At 45.2% G+C, this 20,114-nt stretch overlaps 1 protein-coding gene across 2 annotated transcripts; it reads left to right on the top strand.

Annotated features, from left to right (window-relative positions):
• Positions 1-1,097: 1,097 nt before the first annotated feature.
• lonp1 (lon peptidase 1, mitochondrial) lies at positions 1,098-19,800 on the top strand. 2 transcript variants are annotated; one of them, XM_069151036.1, is made up of 21 exons: positions 1,098-1,616; positions 2,340-2,428; positions 2,696-2,815; positions 2,957-3,122; positions 4,320-4,433; positions 4,521-4,582; positions 4,933-5,062; positions 6,394-6,477; positions 6,560-6,628; positions 7,286-7,437; positions 8,624-8,762; positions 8,847-9,025; positions 12,803-12,890; positions 13,487-13,609; positions 13,692-13,808; positions 14,302-14,442; positions 15,225-15,390; positions 15,872-15,958; positions 16,833-16,960; positions 17,095-17,259; positions 18,917-19,800. In XM_069151036.1, exons 1-21 carry the CDS (start codon positions 1,116-1,118, stop codon positions 19,070-19,072), a joined length of 2,976 nt encoding a protein of 991 aa, XP_069007137.1. In that variant the 5' UTR covers positions 1,098-1,115; the 3' UTR covers positions 19,073-19,800. The 2 variants fall into 2 exon arrangements, with proteins under 2 accessions (XP_069007137.1, XP_069007138.1); XM_069151037.1 differs by lacking the exons at positions 17,095-17,259; positions 18,917-19,800 and having other exon boundaries at positions 15,872-15,966; positions 16,833-16,944.
• The last annotated feature ends 314 nt before the right edge of the window (positions 19,801-20,114 follow it).

The following is a 20,114-nucleotide window of genomic DNA, read 5'->3' as shown; positions in this document are numbered from 1 at the left end:
GTTCAAGATTTGATCTTGAACTTTTCCAAATAGAACAATGAACTTAAACTAAAATAATTTGTTTGAGAATAGTTTTTTCAACTTGAGGATAGTTTTTTCAACTTGAATATAGGCTGTGGAGGAGCAGGAAGCTGCCAAGGAGGAGATGGAGGAGTCCGATGAAGAGAAGGATGAAGATGATGACGGACAAGACGGTTACTTCTTTTAAATTTGAATTTACAAACTCTCTATGTAAGTCACTGTAAATACGTTTCCTCCCAAACGTGCTTCATGCTGTAACTGAGGAGAACATGGCTGAGTGTTCGGTGAGAGCCGGAGAGCAACGCTGGACTTGGATGGAACAAAGGAACATTGTTGGTGGTCGTGTACGAAGTTTATAGAGTCCTGTGGCTTTGAGCAAAGATAACGTTGACAAAGTTTGTCTGCACAAGTCGTACTAGATGGAAAGCATGATTTCTTATATCAGAATATTATCCAGGTTCTACATTTTTCTTCACCTACATGTGCCCTGATTCTCCGTCTCATGGCAGCAGCAGGGAACGGAGTCGTTGCAGTCATTCGTTTCCAGCAGCCTCCAATCGGCACAGGAAGTAAGAATATGTGAAGACCCTAAATGTCTAAACACTGAAATAAATATCAAAACTGTCCAACTATATACTGAATTTACAGAAGAGAATTTATTTTGTCATCATAATTTCATTAATGTAAGATATGCATAATTTTACCTGCACTTTTTAAAATGTTATTTATCTAAACCTATATTATAGTTTTTTTCTGTACGATATAATATTGAGTACTTGTATGCATTGTTTGTATATTTAAATTTTGTTCAATAAGGTTAAAAATTCTCGTGCATGCCCTGAATGCTTTATTGTCTGAACTGTTGAACATCTTTTTATTTCTTTTACTTTTTCTGTTAATGTTTTTCCAGATAACTTTCCATAAAACATTTTTTTTTTACTTGAAGCACATACATTTATCATGAATGGTATTGTTTACATTGGTATTGCTGAGATTTCCAGAAAAAGCCTTGCGCAGGTGCACGCAGAACTACGTCATCAAACATTGACGGAAAGCGGTGGGTCACGTGCGGCGGTAGAAAGCTCCAGAGCAACATGGCGTCCTGCATGAAGATGATCGGCGCTGCCAGACGGCTTCACAGAAACTCGGCTCTGGTTCTGGTGAGGTGGCCCGCGGTGGCCCCCCACCCGACCGGGCTTCGGCCCGCCCGGTTCTACACCAGCACTGGAACCGCTCAGAGTCCCGGCGGCTCTCCGTCCCGGTCCGTCATCAACGCGCTGCCCGCCGGACCGCAGCGGTGGATGCGGGTCGGGGCCGTTCCTCGCGTCCACACCGGGATCCTCACGCCGACCCGTGGACCCCGGACCGTTCAGGACAGGATGTACGGCAACCGGGCCAGCGGTGCGGGCTTCTCCGGGGAGGACGGCGGGGAAAGCGCCGACTCCGGGGGAGAGGAGTCCGGCGGAGACGGAGGAGGAGCGTACAGCGGAGTGACGGCTCTCACCCCCATGGTGGTCCCGGAGGTGTTCCCCAACGTGCCGCTGGTCGCTGTCAGCAGGAACCCGGTGTTCCCGCGCTTCATCAAGATCATAGAGGTGAGCGCGCCGTGACGTCATGTCGCTGTTTTCACGGGGCTCAAGGACACGAGGGTGATGACGCAACCTCCCGCTGGTCCTCCGGTAATGAGGAGGACCGGCGTCATTCCGTGTGACGTCACCAAACTCAGCGCCGCTGTGAACGCATGTTGTCTGATGTCCTCTGGACGGGTCACGAGAGACCCTGACGTCACCGGGGTTCCTCAGCTCTGAAGAAAAGCACTGTGGCTTGTTGGTGTTCCTCTGAACCAATCAGAGCCCAGGATGTCCTGTTCAGGGTGGAGTTTACTGATGGAGGTTGTTGTGATGAGGGTGATGAAGACTACAACCTTTAAACAGAAAGACAGTCACAGGTGTGTGTTTATCACAGGTGTGTGTTTGTGTCACAGGTGTGTGTTTATCACAGGTGTGTGTTTCTGTCACAGGTGTGTGTTTATCACAGGTGTGTGTTTCTGTCACAGGTGTGTGTTTATCACAGGTGTGTGTTTATCACAGGTGTGTGTTTATCACAGGTGTGTGTTTCTGTCACATACACACAGCTTATCTAAACATGTAAAAATAACAAACAGCACTAAAGGCAGTTTTAAAATCTATTTTAATCTGGACCATTTGAAAAGCTTCTTCTGGTGTTCAACATCTGTCACCACAACCTGTGTGTGTCTGTGTGTGTGTGTGTGTGTGTGTGTGTGTGTGTGTGTGTGTGTGTGTGTGTGTGTGTCTCAGGTAAAGAACAAAGCGCTGATGGAGCTGCTGAGGAGGAAGGTGCGTCTGGCTCAGCCGTATGCTGGAGTCTTCCTGAAGAAAGACGATGCGTAAGTCTGATGCTGGAGTCGCTGACGTCAGCTGATCCAGACCTGAGCAGTCGAGCGCCGTACCTACGTGACATCATCTTAGTGTTCCTGCTTTCACCTGATTATTAACACTTACTGGTCTTCGTCACGGTGCTGTTACTTCGTGTTTGAGAGATTTCAACCTGTGCACCGATGAGAGACTTTTATTTTGAGGCAGATTCAGTGGACTCGTAGACGCGCTGCCTGCAGTCTGTGTCAGTTGTAAACGTGTGCTTGTGTGTGCTGCAGTAATGAGTCGGATGTGGTGGAGTCTCTGGATGCCGTCTACTCTACGGGGACCTTTGTTCAGATCCATGAGATGCAGGACTTGGGAGACAAGCTGAGGATGATCGTCATGGGACACCGCAGGTACGATCCACTGCAGTGTGTGTGTGTGTGTGTGTGTGTGTGTGTGTGTGTTTGTGTGTGTGTGTGTGTTTGTGTGTGTGTGTTGTGTGTGCGCAGACCTTGTGACCAGTCTGTGAACACCGGTATGCTCTCGTCGGCCAGGATCCGGATCACTAAACAGCTGGAGGTGGAGCCGGAGGAGGCGGCAGCATCGCCAGCGATGTCAGAGTCTGAGCCCGAGTCTCAGCTCCAACCCGCAGCGAGACGCAAGTCCAAACGCAGCCGCAAAGAGCAGCCGGGCAGAGAGCCGGAGCAGCTGGAGGAAAAGGTGTGTACCCTGACCCCGAGAGATTTACTCTTAACACCAGCAGAACGGGCTCCGACCTGGCTGGAGGTTCAGCTGCGTTTTAGCGAGTCAGGGTTCTGAACCGGGTCCCAGTTCAGCTGGTGCTGAGTCAGCACACAGATTAGGGATTAGAGTACTGCTTACGTGTCTTTATTCAGTTAAAACTGATCAAAAGCAGATAATAAACGTGGAGTAGCTACAGACAGACTGAGCGAGTGTCCTGATGCCCCAGATCCCCAGTGTCCCTGAAAGCACCACGCTCACTAATGTCACTGAGTTTTGGTCATTTGTTTAACTGCATATTTGTTGGAGTGTTTGCACCACTGAAGCACAATATCCTCTTTACTTAGGTCCTGTTTCCAGGGTTACCAAGGTTCAGGGAATTTTAAAACCTTTTTTCCAGGCAGGGAATTAGATCATTTGTTGGTCCAAGTCCAGGAATATCAGGGAATTTAGTTTGCATGTTTAAATATTAGTTTCCATTTACCAAAATGTAATATCTTCCATGTCTGTAGCTGTAATGTTAGTTATCTAGTTATTGTCAGTGTGTGTGTTTGGTAGCATTAGTGCTCACTGACAGATATTAAAAATGTAGTTTATGAGGCTGTGAGCTAATTACTGTTATTGTTAGATCAATGATTTCTCTCTGCAGCCAGGATTTAGAGATGGATTTAATTTATTTATTTTTAACATAAAGTGTCTATTTCTTGTCGCTCAGCACAACAGCAGCATGTTTTTCTGTTCATTATATCTCATGGAGATTCAGCTTTTCAGTCACTGACAGGCAGAGAGTTTAACATTTAACTTGGAGTGGGAAACCTGTGTTTCCTTTCTTTGTCAAAACTGAGTGTTCAGCTCTTAATATTTAAATTTGTATCGCGGCCACATAGTGCATGTGTGTCATCAAACCACCACAAACTAACAGAAACAGGACGCCTGGCACCGGGTGTCGGTTGGAGGCCCGGGGCCCTGTTTACCGGCTGAACCTGTTCGATGACCCCTGAGTGTCTGAGGTCACAGTTTAAACATGCAGAGTGAAGTAGGAGGAACTTTTCAACACAAACCAGATGGAGTTTTTCAATTAGATTTTGGTCTCTCATCTTTGACACTCAGTTGTTCCAGCTGTCATCATCATCAGTGATGAAGGCAGAAGTGTGTGATTTGAAGTGTGTTGGTCAGATTTCAGAAGCGGACCTGAGTCCAGAGCTGCAGCCACTGCCGTCCTCCGACATCCTGATGGTGGAGGTGGACAACGTTCAGCACGAACAGTTCACCGTCACCGAGGAGGTCAAGGTACCGCACACGGACAGCACCGCGGGGGGGGGGGGGGCAAACTCAGAGTCTGACAAGTAGAGTTTGTGTGTTGTCTGTGTTGTGCAGGCACTGACGGCAGAGATAGTGAAGACCATCAGGGACATCATCGCACTCAACCCCCTCTACAGGTCTGTCACACATTTTATCAGCTGCCATTAGTTCAGCTCACAGTTCACACCTTGGCTGCAATGAAGTTACTAAAATAATAATTACAAGATATAGAAAAATAACATAAGTATTGTATATAGATGGAGCTGATCAGATGGAGCTCTGTGGTAGAAACATCTGCAGCAGCGGCTCCTGTGATGGATGTTTGGAGGAGCTTTAGTCAGCTGCCAGTTGTATCTGTGTTGTTATGTCCACTTCGCTATCAAATCATCCAAAGAGATTAATTATGTTCTCAGCCCATCATAATAATGTCTCAAATATTTCTCTCTCTCTGTCTCTGTCTGTCTGTCTCTCTGTCTCTGTCTCTCAGAGAGTCTGTCCTCCAGATGATGCAGGCCGGTCAGAGGGTGGTTGATAATCCCATCTACCTGAGTGACATGGGAGCAGCTCTGACCGGAGCCGAGTCTCACGAGCTGCAGGACGTCCTGGAGGAGATCAATGTGAGCAGTGTGCATGTTTGTAGCGTGTGTGTGTGGGACTGTGCTCAGCGAATCCCGGAGGATCAAGGCAGCGAGTTTGCTTCACGATTCTTCTTACAAAACTGCACGACTTGAGCTCTCCAACAATGTGAGAGCCTCGTCTTTGTGACCAAGTGTTGCAGAGAAACTCCACTTTAAAGTTGCATCAAGTTTAATGGTCGTTCTACTCGGTATGAAGCGCTGCGTCCTTCTCAACACCCGCTACTCTCAACTCAATCATTCCTGAAGTCCAGATCGCTTCCCAACGTGCTGATTATCATCATAAACAGCAGAACTCAACCTTTCTGATGAAACCGCTCGTTTCTCTGTACGACAAACTGTTTTCAGATCATCTGGTTCTGAAATCACAGCTGACTTCTGTACCGTCTCCAACACAGAGCTGACATTACATCCCACTTTGTAGGAAACAATAATAATAATAACAATATTCGTGGTCGTACACTACAGCTGAGTTATCAACACATATCTGAGTTATCAGCTCATATCTCTGAGTTATCAACACATATATCTGAGTTATCAGCTCATATCTCACTGAGTTTGAGACACCCGGAGTCATTCATGACGTTTATCTTCCATCAGTCACTCCGCTCATATTGTTTTCAATTTGCTGAGTCATACATTGTCCCACAAACATGGTTCAGATTTTGGCAGATTCTAGACAATCTCCTCTAAACAATCATACAAAGATATCTGTACTGACTATATTTAATGGTGAGATACAGGTAAAAACACAACAATTTCAAAATTGATCTTAAGGCTCATATAAAAAAATTCAAAGTAGTATCAAATCAAATGACAGAAGATTTGGATAACCAAGACAAAAAAAAAAAAAAAAGATATAGCATGAATGGTTAGCCACAACAATGACTAAAATACGGGCCTAAAAGTGAAGGTCGTAGATTACACTGAAAGCTCACTGGGTTAATGGTGCAACTACCAACCAGTTAGTCACTGGTTAACTCACCAAGTCTGGTCTCTTCCACTGAAACATGGTTTATTTCTGAATTCACTTCATTTGAATGCCCCAAGCCTCTGACAGGTAGTGTAGCTCCGCAACTCAGTTACTGCAAGTACTGCAACTGGTTTCTGTGGTAAATTCTGTAGTAAAGAGCAGAGCACAGCTGCTTCCTTCAGGTTGTTCATATTCTGCTTGTAGCTTTGTAAAATATATTAAAGCTGCTGTCATTATTAGGAACAAAAACTGCTGATGAATCTGTTTGTAAAAGAGTCGTTGAGGCGTGTTACGTATGATCGTCTTCCAGTCCTTTAATACCCGTTCTGTGTCCCTGCAGATCCCAAAGCGTCTCTACAAGGCCCTGTCTCTGCTGAAGAAGGAGTACGAGCTGAGTAAACTGCAGCAGCGCCTGGGCCGAGAGGTCAGAGGTCATCGCCCGGCGTGTCGGCGCTTTAACCGGCGTCGGCCTCAGTCATTCATCGCTCTCTCTGCTCTGCTCTCAGGTGGAGGAGAAGATCAAGCAGACCCACAGGAAGTACCTGCTGCAGGAGCAGCTCAAGATCATCAAGAAGGTCAGCAGGGCGTCTGTCTGTCTGTCTGTCTGTCACCGTGTCTGTCCATCTAACTGTCTGTCTGTCTGACTGTCTGTGACACTGTGGCTGTCTGTCACTGTGTCTTTCTGTCTGACTGTCTGTCTGTCTGACTGTCTGTGACTCTGTCTGTCTGTCTGTCTGTCTGTGTCTCACTGTGTCTGACTGTCTGTGACACTGTGGCTGTCTGTCACTGTGTCTTTCTGTCTGACTGTCTGTCTGTCTGACTGTCTGTGACTCTGTCTGTCTGTCTGTCTGTCTGTGTCTCACTGTGTCTGACTGTCTGTGACACTGTGGCTGTCTGTCACTGTGTCTTTCTGTCTGACTGTCTGAGTCTGTCAGTCACTGTCTGTCTGTGACTCTGTGTCTGTCTGTCTCTCACTCTGGGGACAAACCCCTGTCCACATGTTTGACGTACATCTTCTTCTTCTTCCGTGTTACAAACGGTCCTACTCATCCGTCACCTGAACGCCACATGTAGTTTCCAGGAATGTGTGGTGTGTCAGCTTCTTGTGTTTCTGTCCGACAGTCACATGACCATCGTGGTAGCAGAATCTACCAGCATCAGCTGTGCAGGTGTAGAATGACCCAGAACGGATCAGCAGCTCTGCTAGAATAAAGGTGTGTGTCTGTTTCCAGGAGCTGGGTCTGGAGAAGGAGGACAAAGAAGCCATTGAAGAGAAGTTTAGAGAGAGACTCAAAGACAGGATTGTCCCACAGCACATCATGGATGTCATCAACGAAGAGCTCAACAAACTGGGCCTGCTGGACAACCACTCGTCCGAGTTCAAGTTGGTATTTTTGTGTCCCAACTCTCATGTTTTAAATGAAGCGAAAGAAAAACAGTCAAGATGTTGTGAGACAGGGAGTTCTGCACAGATACTGAAATCTTAACGTGTCCTGTGGTGTCTCACTGAAGACAGACTGCAGTCAGCTGAAGCAACTCCTAACCTCTCTGGCATGTGTTGTGAACTTCACTTGTGACGCCTGCAGGTGTGAAGCTAAAAGTATACGAAGAAGATTTTTGAGCACAAGCATAAATGTTTTTATGGGCGAGTCGTTGCAGAAGACTGACGGATGTTTCATTTATTTACAACCACCAAACCGTGTGTTTGAAACACTGAGCAGCTACAAGTCACAGGGAAGCTTTGATGGCTGTCAGGTGGTGCATCTATTCCTGTAACAGACACATTTCATGTTTGTGACTCCCGAGTTCCCGACGGGTCTGGGAATATCAGGGTATATCGAGGAATATCGAGGAATATCTGGGAATATCAGGGTATATTGAGGAATATCAGGGTATATCGAGGAATATCAGGGTATATCGAGGAATATCGAGGAATATCGAGGAATATCTGGGAATATCAGGGTATATTGAGGAATATCAGGGTATATTGAGGAATATCAGGGTATATCGAGGAATATCTGGGTATATTGAGGAATATCTGGGAATATCAGGGTATATCGAGGAATATCAGGGTATATTGAGGAATATCAGGGTATATCAAAATGTTTAGTTTAGTCTTTTTTTCACATGTATTTCCTGAGAGGTTTTATCGTCTTTCTGTTCGTTCAGTAAAGATGTGTCTTCTCAGGAAGGCAAACATGCAGGAAAATGTAGATTTGAAGAGCTTTGGCTAAAAAATGATGAGTTCAAAGACCGGGTGATAAAAATAGACGACAGAAAATCGAAATGTAAAGCTTGTAAAACTACTATAGAACTATTAAATACGGGAAAGAACCCTTCGAAGCATGCTGGCTTCTTACTATTCACATTGGAAAATATTTTTGAGGGTGCACAGGCCTTACTTGTGTTTGATCATAATTGTTCAGTAGGTTTAAGCAGTGAAAAGTTTCGTCCTGAAAACTCCTGTGAGCTTGTAAATGGATATTTTCTGCTCATTAGGTTTTAGCTCTTAGTGGAAATCAGGGCATTTGACATTTGACCCACTAACATAAGAAATGTGTTTGTTGCAGTGTGACCCGTAACTACCTGGACTGGCTGACCAGCATGCCCTGGGGCACGAACAGTGAGGAGAACCTGGCACTGGACCGAGCCAAAGAGGTTCTGGAGGAAGACCACTATGGAATGGATGACGTTAAGAAACGCATATTGGTTAGCACACACACTCTGAAGAGAGAACTTTTCTGTTCAGATATTTGGATCCACATTTATAAAACTGACCTTGTGTTCGTGCAGGAGTTCATCGCGGTGAGCCAGCTGCGTGGCTCCACCCAGGGGAAGATCCTGTGTTTCTACGGGCCTCCAGGCGTAGGAAAGACCTCCATCGCCCGCTCCATCGCCAGAGCCCTCAACAGGCAGTACTTCAGGTTCAGCGTGGGAGGCATGACCGATGTGGCTGAGATCAAAGGCCACAGGTGTGCAAGTGTTCACAGCAGAACTTTACAGCCTCATACAGAGAATCTAAACGATTCAACAATTCCCACGTAAGCTAGGAGGGAAAAACCTCCAACAGAGAGAAGAAACCTCTGGCAGAACCAGACTTAGAGGTGGAGAACATCTGTTAACAGAACCAGACTTAGAGGTGGAGAACATCTGTTAACAGAACCAGGCTCAGAGGTGGAGAACATCTGTTAACAGAACCAGGCTCAGAGGTGGAGAACATCTGTTAACAGAACCAGGATCAGAGGTGGAGAACATCTGTTAACAGAACCAGAGGTGGAGAACATCTGTCAACAGAACCAGAGGTGGAGAACATCTGTTAACAGAACCAGAGGTGGAGAACATCTGCCTCGACCGGTTGGGGTGAGAGGAGAGCAGAGAGAGAAAAGGACAGAATAGAGATAGAAGACATGAACTGTTGGTGGAGACGACAAGCGCAGAGCAGAGACATGCAGCTCCATGACAGGACATCTGGAAAAGAAAGGAGAGAAACTATGTTAGCGAAGGAACTGAATGGAGACAACAGATAATATGAAGAAACTATGGGAGAGAAAAAGAGTGAAGTTAACGAGATGTGATGGTGAGATATGAGTTATAGAGAGTGAAAGAGTGATGTTAATGAGGTGTAACGGTGAGATATGAGTTACAGAGAGTGAAAGAGTGAAGTTAATGAGATGTAACGTGAGATATGAGTTATAGAGAGTGAAAGAGTGAAGTTAATGAGGTGTAACGTGAGATATGAGTTATAGAGGGTGAAAGAGTGAAGTTAATGAGGTGTAACGGTGAGATATGAGTTATAGAGAGTGAAAGAGTGAAGTTAATGAGGTGTAACGTGAGATATGAGTTATAGAGAGTGAAAGAGTGAAGTTAATGAGGTGTAACGGTGAGATATGAGTTATAGAGAGTGAAAGAGTGAAGTTAATGAGATGTAACGGTGAGATATGAGTTATAGAGGGTGAAAGAGTGAAGTTAATGAGATGTAACGGTGAGATATGAGTTATAGAGAGTGAAAGAGTGAAGTTAATGAGATGTAACGGTGAGATATGAGTTATAGAGGGTGAAAGAGTGAAGTTAATGAGGTGTAACGGTGAGATATGAGTTATAGAGAGTGAAAGAGTGAAGTTAATGAGATGTAACGGTGAGATATGAGTTATAGAGGGTGAAAGAGTGAAGTTAATGAGATGTAACGGTGAGATATGAGTTATAGAGGGTGAAAGAGTGAAGTTAATGAGATGTAACGGTGAGATATGAGTTATAGAGAGTGAAAGAGTGAAGTTAATGAGATGTAACGGTGAGATATGAGTTATAGAGAGTGAAAGAGTGAAGTTAATGAGGTGTAACGGTGAGATATGAGTTATAGAGAGTGAAAGAGTGAAGTTAATGAGGTGTAACGGTGAGATATGAGTTATAGAGAGTGAAAGAGTGAAGTTAATGAGGTGTAACGGTGAGATATGAGTTATAGAGAGTGAAAGAGTGAAGTTAATGAGGTGTAACGGTGAGATATGAGTTATAGAGGGTGAAAGAGTGAAGTTAATGAGGTGTAACGGTGAGATATGAGTTATAGAGAGTGAAAGAGTGAAGTTAATGAGGTGTAACAGTGAGATATGAGTTATAGAGAGTGAAAGAGTGAAGTTAATGAGATGTAACGGTGAGATATGAGTTATAGAGAGTGAAAGAGTGAAGTTAATGAGGTGTAACGTGAGATATGAGTTATAGAGAGTGAAAGAGTGAAGTTAATGAGATGTAGCGGTGAGAGATGAGTTATGGAGAGTGAAAGAGTGAAGTTAATGAGATGTAACGGTGAGATATGAGTTATAGAGGGTGAAAGAGTGAAGTTAATGAGATGTAACGGTGAGATATGAGTTATAGAGAGTGAAAGAGTGAAGTTAATGAGATGTAACGGTGAGATATGAGTTATAGAGAGTGAAAGAGTGAAGTTAATGAGATGTAACGGTGAGATATGAGTTATAGAGAGTGAAAGAGTGAAGTTAATGAGATGTAACGGTGAGATATGAGTTATAGAGAGTGAAAGAGTGAAGTTAATGAGGTGTAACGGTGAGATATGAGTTATAGAGAGTGAAAGAGTGAAGTTAATGAGATGTAACGGTGAGATATGAGTTATAGAGAGTGAAAGAGTGAAGTTAATGAGATGTAACGGTGAGATATGAGTTATAGAGAGTGAAAGAGTGAAGTTAATGAGATGTAACGGTGAGATATGAGTTATAGAGAGTGAAAGAGTGAAGTTAATGAGGTTTAACGGTGAGATATGAGTTATAGAGAGTGAAAGAGTGAAGTTAATGAGGTTTAACGGTGAGATATGAGTTATAGAGAGTGAAAGAGTGAAGTTAATGAGGTGTAACGGTGAGATATGAGTTATAGAGAGTGAAAGAGTGAAGTTAATGAGATGTAACGGTGAGATATGAGTTATAGAGAGTGAAAGAGTGAAGTTAATGAGGTTTAACGGTGAGATATGAGTTATAGAGAGTGAAAGAGTGAAGTTAATGAGGTGTAACGTGAGAGATGAGTTATAGAGAGTGAAAGAGTGAAGTTAATGAGGTGTAACGTGAGAGATGAGTTATAGAGAGTGAAAGAATGAGAGGAAAGAAGCTCAGTGTATAACGAGGTCCTCCAGCTGCCTCAGTCTATAACAGCATCACTGCAGGATGGTTCGGGGCAGAAGTGGGCGTTTCCAACTTGACTCAGAAGTTGACTGGCTGTCGGTTTGTCCATCGTTGTGGGTGTGGCCAGGTGTGGATTGGAGGATGAGGTTTGCTTCAGGTTTCTGGTTCATCTCCTCGGGATTTAAATCTCTGTCGAAGCTCACACTGTTATCTACTCGCATGTCACTAAAGGTGACATGCGGCTCCTCCTGGAGGCTGGAGGAGAGTAGATTGGCATGGCAACCATTCATGGACTGCTGTAATAATTTCTGTCACACAACTTAATATCAGATGGAGTTTCAGGGTCGAATGCAGGAACTGATCTTTATCAGTTGTAGCCGATACGATAACTGCTAATATTAAGGTAGGTATGAGAAACAGGAACACTCAGTTTATTCTTCTCATCATCCTCTCGGTAAAGAAAACATGAACTCTTTCCAACTTTTGCGAAGTCTTACAGTATGTGAATGCAGATGAATCATGTTTACGTTCCAGAAACCATCAGAATAACTTCACACTGTGATTAATGGTGGCCTGAAGGATCCACTGTGTAGAAGGCTGCTTTATTTTTACAAGCATCATTGACTCATCATCGTCCTGTTCTGCAGAGCGGAGTCTGGTTGGTGAGCAGGAAGTGTTTATAGAGAGAGTCCATGACAGGTCACATTTAAACATTCATGGCTGAGTTTGTTCAACCTTAACAGGAAGTGTTCACAGCTGATTCATCACAACAAGAATAATGATGTTTCATTTATTTTTATATTACTGACGTGTCCTGATTCATTCTTTGGTAATAATGCTCTGAAATGTGTCTGTGTCCCTGTGTCCCTGTGTCCCTGTGTGTGTGTGTATGTGTGTCCGTGTGTCCGTGTGTGTGTGTGTGTGTCCATGTGTGTGTGTCCGTGTGTGTGTCCATGTGTGTCCGTGTGTGTATGTGTGTCCGTGTGTGTGTCCGTGTGTGTCCGTGTCCGTGTGTGTGTGTATGTGTGTCCGTGTGTGTGTGTGTGTGTATGTGTGTCCGTGTGTGTGTGTGTGTGTGTGTGTGTGTGTGTGTGTGTGTGTGTGTGTGTGTCCGTGTGTGTCCGTGTCCAGGAGAACGTATGTCGGTGCAATGCCTGGGAAAATCATCCAATGCCTGAAGAAAACCAAGACAGAGAACCCTCTGGTGCTGATAGATGAGGTAGGTTGATGTCAGAAAGAATCCATATCCACTCTAATAAAGGAGGACTGAAAACTCTGAACACATGGTGTCGCTAGAAGTAAGAGGATGACCAACGTTGCTCGAATAAACCGTCTCGTAGGGTTCCCTTCAGTCTTTTCAGATCCTTTCCCAGTCCTGGAAACTGAGAAAAACTGGTGAAAATGTCAAGAAAAAAGTTGTCCTGGAAAGTCCGGTGAAGTCAGATAAAATCTCTCCTGAAATCTGGTCAGATTACCGGAGAGATCACGATTTCTTCCGATGGACTGTGAATAATTTAACACTCCGCTGCCTGCAGGATGTCGGCCGTCTGTGTTTGGTTGGGATGATGCTTGTTAGCGTGTTCTCGCTACAACCGTGTGTGTTCTGTTGTCAGTGTGTTGCTGCAGCTGTCTGAGTGTTAAGAGATTAGTGTGTGTGTGTGTGTGTGTGTGTGTGTGTGTGTGTGTGTGTGTGTGTGTGTGTGTGTGTGTGTGTGTGTGTTTTTTACTGAGTGACTGTGAGGGAGGGAGGTTTTTTTTCCCACCAGATAAATTGGTGTGATGATGTTAAAGATCATGTGTCTTTGTCATCACCAGGTGGATAAGATGGGTCGTGGTTACCAGGGCGACCCTTCATCTGCACTGCTGGAGCTCCTGGACCCTGAACAGAACTCCTACTTCTTGGACCACTACCTGGATGTTCCTGTGGATCTGTCGAAGGTAGCGGTGTGAGCAGTCTGCGTCCTGATCCACAGTCTCAGTGAAACGCATCACTGCAGTGTTTCTGCCCGTCTCTGTCCAGGTTCTGTTCATCTGCACGGCCAACGTGATCGACACCATCCCGGAGCCTCTCAGAGACAGGATGGAGATGATCAATGTGTCCGGATACGTGGCCCAGGAGAAACTGGCCATCGCCGAGGTAACGCCAACGTCCACCTGTAAAAAATATATGATTCTACATGTGTACGTTTGTTCTTTTTATTATGAACTCACTTAATTATTTCATTAAGTGAGTTTTGATATCTTCTTTTTTTATGTGATGATTAATTCTGTGAATAGATTGTAACACTTTGTCGTCTTTTTAATGACGAATAGTTTATTTCATTTTGTAACGATGACAAAACTTCGTGGATATATTATGAAGACATAAATCAAGTTTCACTGCAACGATTAAATATTCACGAAAATCATACATTTAAACTGTACTGATCTACAATTAGATTTTAATTCAGAATCCGTTTGTCATTTTTATTCTTGATGTCTCGGTTTCATCAGATAAACTTGAATGAAGTCTTTGAACATAGGTCACATGACATCAGCTGTCCACCCTGACAGTCGGACAGGCCTGTGATTGTTTTACCAAACCTCGTAGTCCACCCTGCTTTAAACGTCTGTTCCGTGTGTCTGTCCAGCGCTACTTGGTCCCTCAACTGTGCTCCCTCTGTGGGCTGACGGAGACGAAGGCCTCCATCTCGTCTGACGCCCTCAGCCTGCTCATCAGGCAGTACTGCCGGGAGTCTGGAGTCAGGAACCTGCAGAAACAGGTTGAAAAGGTAAAATGGTGCAGAGCAAAACTGGAGCTCACAATAAAAGACCTTAGCTGTGGGTGGGAAGATGGAACAAACTGGACCGCGTCAGAGAGGAGCAGAGAGCCACCTGTTAAAGTCACTGGTATTTATTTAGGATCCAACAACTCCTCATGGACGGTGGTTCAGTTTGACAAAAGCAACATTGTCGTTGCGTTCCAGTATCCACGCTAACAGACTATTTAGGACGCCATGAAAAGATTTAGTATGTGCCAATACGTCGTATGTTAAACGTAGTATGCCAGAAGTACCAGGATGTCCCATCTGGTCGTATTTTGCAATATGAAGGCCAGCATGCTACTCTCGCTGTTCTTACCCATAATCCTCTGCAGCATAAGATACGTCACATCGACTTAGCAGCCGAGACAGTTGGTGCTGCTGATGCTCCGCCCACAAAACAACAAAGAAGAAGAAGAGGCTTTTAAGGGAAGCCTAATCGTCCCTTATCGCATCCTTTTTCTTTTTACTTCACATGTCGTGCTACAGATCTAGACAGAGATGACCAAGAGGCTCAAAGTTCGAGGTGCATTTTTTTGATGAAGTCGTGCTTCCCAATTTTTCATACTACATGCAACAGGACTTAGTTTTTAAGGGTAGCTGCAGTCCGTACTAAAAGTAAAAATAAATAGCGTGCAATTTGGAACACAGCGTCTGTCTCAGATTAAAAGCGCAGGCTGAGCGTCCTGTCTCCCAGCAGCTCGTCCCTCGGTGGTCTCCGGTTGTAATCTGGTCTCTCGTCTGTCTGTCAGGTGTTCCGTAAGGTGGCCTTCAGTATCGTGAGCGGGGAGCAGACCTCCGTGTCCGTCACGCCTGACAACCTGCAGGAGTATGTGGGGAAACCTATTTTCACAGTGGATCGGATGTATGATGTCACCCCCCCAGGAGTGGTTATGGGTCTGGCCTGGACTGCTCTGGGTGAGACACACACACACACACACACACACAGACACACACTCACACAGACACACACACTCACACAGACACACACACAGACACACACACTCACACACACTCACACAGACACACACACACACACACACTCACACACTCACACACACTCACATAGACACACACTCACTCACTCACACACACACACACTCACACAGACACACACACACACACACACACTCACACACACTCACATAGACACACACTCACTCACTCACACACACACACACACTCACACAGACACACACACACTCACACACACACACACACACACTCTCACACACACACACACACACACACACACACACACACACACACACACACACACACACACACACACACACACACACACACACACTCACACACACACACACACACACACAGAGACACCAAGCCCAATAGAAAGTGGATTATACTGAAGGTCTGCGTGTGTTTGTCGTCTGTGCAGGAGGAACGACGCTGTTCATCGAGACGTCACTCCGCCGCCCTTCTGAAGGAGTGAACTCTAAAGGAGAGGGGTCACTGGAGGTCACGGGTGAGTCGGTGAGCTCACAGTCTGACATCTCCTCCGGAGTTTGAACTCCCACCGCACCTCGGTAGAAAATTTGGGGGCGTGGCAAGTTTTTGTTTTGATTGACTCCCAAAATGTGAGAGTGGTGAGAGGTCATCCTGAGCGCTGCAGAGATACTTCACACTATCAGCTCTGACAGCCAACACCTTCTGCTCTATCAGGATTTTAGACACGACAACGATATCAAACTGTTACTCAGATATGGCCTTCATTTGGAAGGTATTGTGATGGGGGTGGAGCTGCTGAGTGATGCAGTCACCGTGGCAACAAATCACAACGCTCCAATAAAAACTGCAGGTAGCACCGCTGATGAACTGGGAATATCTCAGCCATCTATGGGAGCATGAGGTGATGTTATTCACCTCAGCAGCTTTGTTGAATGGAAACTGTTAGTTAGGAACTTCTGCTGCTATTCATGACTCTTTGGGGGTAAAAAGAGCCTCCATGCAGGGGGGTGCAGCCTCCATGCAGGGGGGTGCAGCCTCCATGCAGAGGGGTGCAGCCTCCATGCCGAGGGGTGCAGCCTCCATGCAGAGGGGTGCAGCCTCCATGCCGAGGGGTGCAGCCTCCATGCAGAGGGGTGCAGCCTCCATGCCGAGGGGTGCAGCCTCCATGCCGAGGGGTGCAGCCTCCATGCAGGGGGGTGCAGCCTCCATGCAGGGGGGTGCAGCCTCCATGCAGAGGGGTGCAGCCTCCATGCCGAGGGGTGCAGCCTCCATGCCGAGGGGTGCAGCCTCCATGCAGGGGGATGCAGCCTCCATGCCGAGGGGTGCAGCCTCCATGCAGGGGGGTGCAGCCTCCATGCCGAGGGGTACTGAGGCGTGTCTTCTCTCTGCAGGTCAGCTCGGTGACGTTATGAAGGAAAGTGCAAAGATCGCCTCAACCTTTGCCACAGCCTTCCTCATGACCCAGGAACCAGAAAATCAATTCCTAGTCAACTCCCACCTGCACCTACACGTCCCTGAGGTAACCATGGCGATATAGTTCTGTTTATGTCTTTTAACCAGAGATACTGCATTAAATGAAGCTGTTTTGTGTCTCAGACTCTCTCTGGTTCACAGGAATGCTTCCTTTTATTTATAACCATCACCTGTTTCTAGGGGGCAACTCCCAAGGATGGACCAAGCGCTGGCTGCACCATTGTCACAGCGCTGTTGTCCCTGGCAACCAACCGGTCAGCGCGTCAGAACGTAGCCATGACAGGAGAGGTGTCACTCACTGGCAAAATACTGCCGGTCGGAGGAATCAAAGAGAAAACGATCGCTGTGAGTACATGACAGACAAGCGAACACAGACTCAGATTTTCTGGTTCCAGTGAAACTTCTCTTCAGTAGATTAGAGTCCGACTCCAAGTTTCAGATTTTAATTGGAATCTGTAGAAATGCAAAGTAGGTTTTTGGATTGAGGCTTTGAATTAATGATCACAAGCAGAAATCGGAGCATATGGAGCTAATTTCCTGCCAAACATTTTTCTAAATCCTCCTGCTCACAAACAAATACAGAGCATCTAAAAAGTACAAAAATTATAAACATAAAAAGACACAATCTAAATCCAAATACATCAGTTCAGCTGGGCTGGATCAGGTGGGTCCCGGTCAGACCAATCTTAGAGCACATCCCTAACGGTCTTTGCCTCATACAAACTAGAAATAGTCGTTCACCGGGCCAGAACTCTATAAGTGAGTTCTGGCCCGGTCCTGGTACTCCTGGTACTCCTGGTACTACCAATGAGCAAAGCTCATTAGAAGGTGAAGCACGTATGAAGTACAACCCCATTTCCCAAGTTGGGACGCTTTGTAAAATGTAAATAAAAACAGAATGCAATGATTTACAAATCCTGTAAACCCATATTGAAATGCAAATAGACCCAAGAAAACATATTAATGTTGAAACAGAAATGTTTTTGTTCTATAAAAAAATATTTGCTCATTTTGAATTTGATGGCAGGAACACGTTTAAAAAAAGTTGTGACAGGTGTTCACTGAGCTGCATCACTTCTTCTTTTTACAACACTCTGTAAATGTTGGGGAACTGAGGAGACCAGTTTCTGGAGTTTGGAAAGTGAAATGTGGTCCCATTTTTTTGCCTGATATAGAATTTAAGCTGCTCAACAGTTCAGGGTCTCCTTTGTTGTATTGTTCATGTCCTGATGCTCCAGATGTTTTCAATGATTGACAGGTCTGGACTGCAGGAGGTCAGTTTATCAGCGGACTCTTCTACTAGAGAACCATAAAGTTGAAATACGTGCCGAAAGCATTTTGCCATCGTTTTTGCTGAAGAGTAATGAACCTCTAATCACCTTCACTGCTGAGAGACTCCGCCTCTCTTAAATGCACTTTTCATACTCAATCATGTTACTGACTTGTTGCCAATTAACCTAATTAGTAGTGCGATGTTCCACCAGGTGTTTTATATCCGCTTTACACAACTTTTCCAGTCTTTTATTGACCCTGTCCCAACTTTTTTGAGACGTGTTGCTGCCAATAAACAGATCTTTTTCATATTAGCGGGGTTGTTAAATTGAATTGAATAATCATTTGTGGACTATAAATGTTTATTGTTATGTTGGTTTAAAGATATTTTTTACAAGATTGTACTGCTGTCAGGGGTCACAATTAATACAAAGGATCATCAATCAGGAGACTGTCTGTCTGTGCATGCACTTATGTCTATGTCTGTCTGTCTGTCTGCATATATGCATGCCTGCCTGTCTATGTCTGTCTGTCTCTCTGTATGTCTGCCTGCACTTAAGTCTATGTCTGTCTGTCTGTCTGCCTGCCTGTCTATATCTGTATCTCTGTCTGCATGTGTGTACAGCAGATTTGCAGGTACCTGTTGACAGTTGGATTAGGACACAAATTTAGTGAAAAACAGTTGATATTATTTCATCTAAATCTGAAGTGAATATTTTGTGTCTGTCAGGCCCGTCGTGCCGGTGTGACCTGCATCATCCTGCCGGCTGAGAACAGGAAGGACTTCTCCGACCTGCCAGACTACATAACTGAGGGCCTGGAGGTCCACTTTGTGGATCACTACAGCCAAATCTACCCTATAGTGTTCCCACAGGACCGGTGTTAAGCTGTTTCCAGCTGCAGGGATGGATGGCACCTCAGAACCTGCTGGTTCCAACACAACACGCCATCCTGGTTGTACATAGTAAATCCAGTTCTTTCTTTTGGACTCTGAGGTCCTTCTGTGGAGAACGGCTCTACACGACCCGTCCCAGAACCATGCAGAGGACCAGCTGGTTCGTTGAGCCCTCACATATGATTCAGTTTCAGCTACCAGGAACCAAGAATGTAGGAGGATTTTCATGTGATGGAGACGACATCACTGAAGTGAAACCGTGAGCCAACTGTGCCAGAGGAGTACAGAGATGCCGACGGCCACCGGCCTGTCAAAACAGGATATGATGTCACAGATTAGCAGACAGGTGGGAGGGGACTTTGCTGCCATGCCGCTGCTTTACCCACAGCTCTTATTGTATCTGTGGATGGACTTTTTCATAGATTTTCTTATATTATTTTATTTTATATCAGATGTGAAGATGAAGATTTTAAAATAAACTCAACAGTAAACAAACTCAGCTGGCTGCTCTCGTCTGTTCTAATCAACCAGCCAACGACTTTTTCAGGTTCACGTTCTTTTCATGGATAAAAACAAAGATGCATCTTGTTGAATCTCGTGTGTCACAGAAATTCTGGGTGTGTAGATCTGTGTCGGTCCACAGTATGGACCATCCAAAAGAATTGAATGTGTGACGAAATGATCTGAACTTTGTTTGGACCCAAACTCCATGAGAATAAATCAACAATGAAATCATGAAATTAAACCTGATTAAACTCCTGTTATTTCTCTGAAATATCTATAAGGGTCAGACGTCCAGGATCTTCTCCACGCTGCGACCTGCAGCCCGCACACAGCCAGACCTCCATACCGCTGTACTGACACACAAAGCTGTAGAAGACACAACAACGACCTGCTTCTGAGCATTTGAGCCTTTAAAGTTTAGAGGAAACCAAAGATGAGCAGGTCACACCTCAAACACATCTCCTACAAGCATCACCTCACCTCAGAGATTATCTGACACCAACTTGTACCTCGCTGATTCTGCATAACA

This window comes from Embiotoca jacksoni, unplaced genomic scaffold (genome assembly GCF_022577435.1).
Source record: "Embiotoca jacksoni isolate LCO1_2020_lvr unplaced genomic scaffold, fEmbJac1.0.p SCAF_16, whole genome shotgun sequence".
In the NCBI taxonomy this organism is placed as follows: domain Eukaryota; kingdom Metazoa; phylum Chordata; class Actinopteri; family Embiotocidae; genus Embiotoca; species Embiotoca jacksoni.
The sequence above is the reverse complement of the archived record's forward strand: the minus strand, read 5'-3'. Positions and strand labels throughout refer to the sequence as shown.

Bases quoted from the DNA above. Each gene is read 5' to 3' on its own strand.
- lonp1 (XM_069151036.1), top strand. From the start codon at position 1,116: ATGGCGTCCTGCATGAAGATGATCGGCGCTGCCAGACGGCTTCACAGA. The intron at 1,617-2,339 runs GTGAGCGCGCCG...TGTGTGTCTCAG, and splicing joins GCTTCATCAAGATCATAGAG to GTAAAGAACAAAGCGCTGAT. The intron at 15,391-15,871 runs GTGAGACACACA...TCGTCTGTGCAG, and splicing joins TCTGGCCTGGACTGCTCTGG to GAGGAACGACGCTGTTCATC.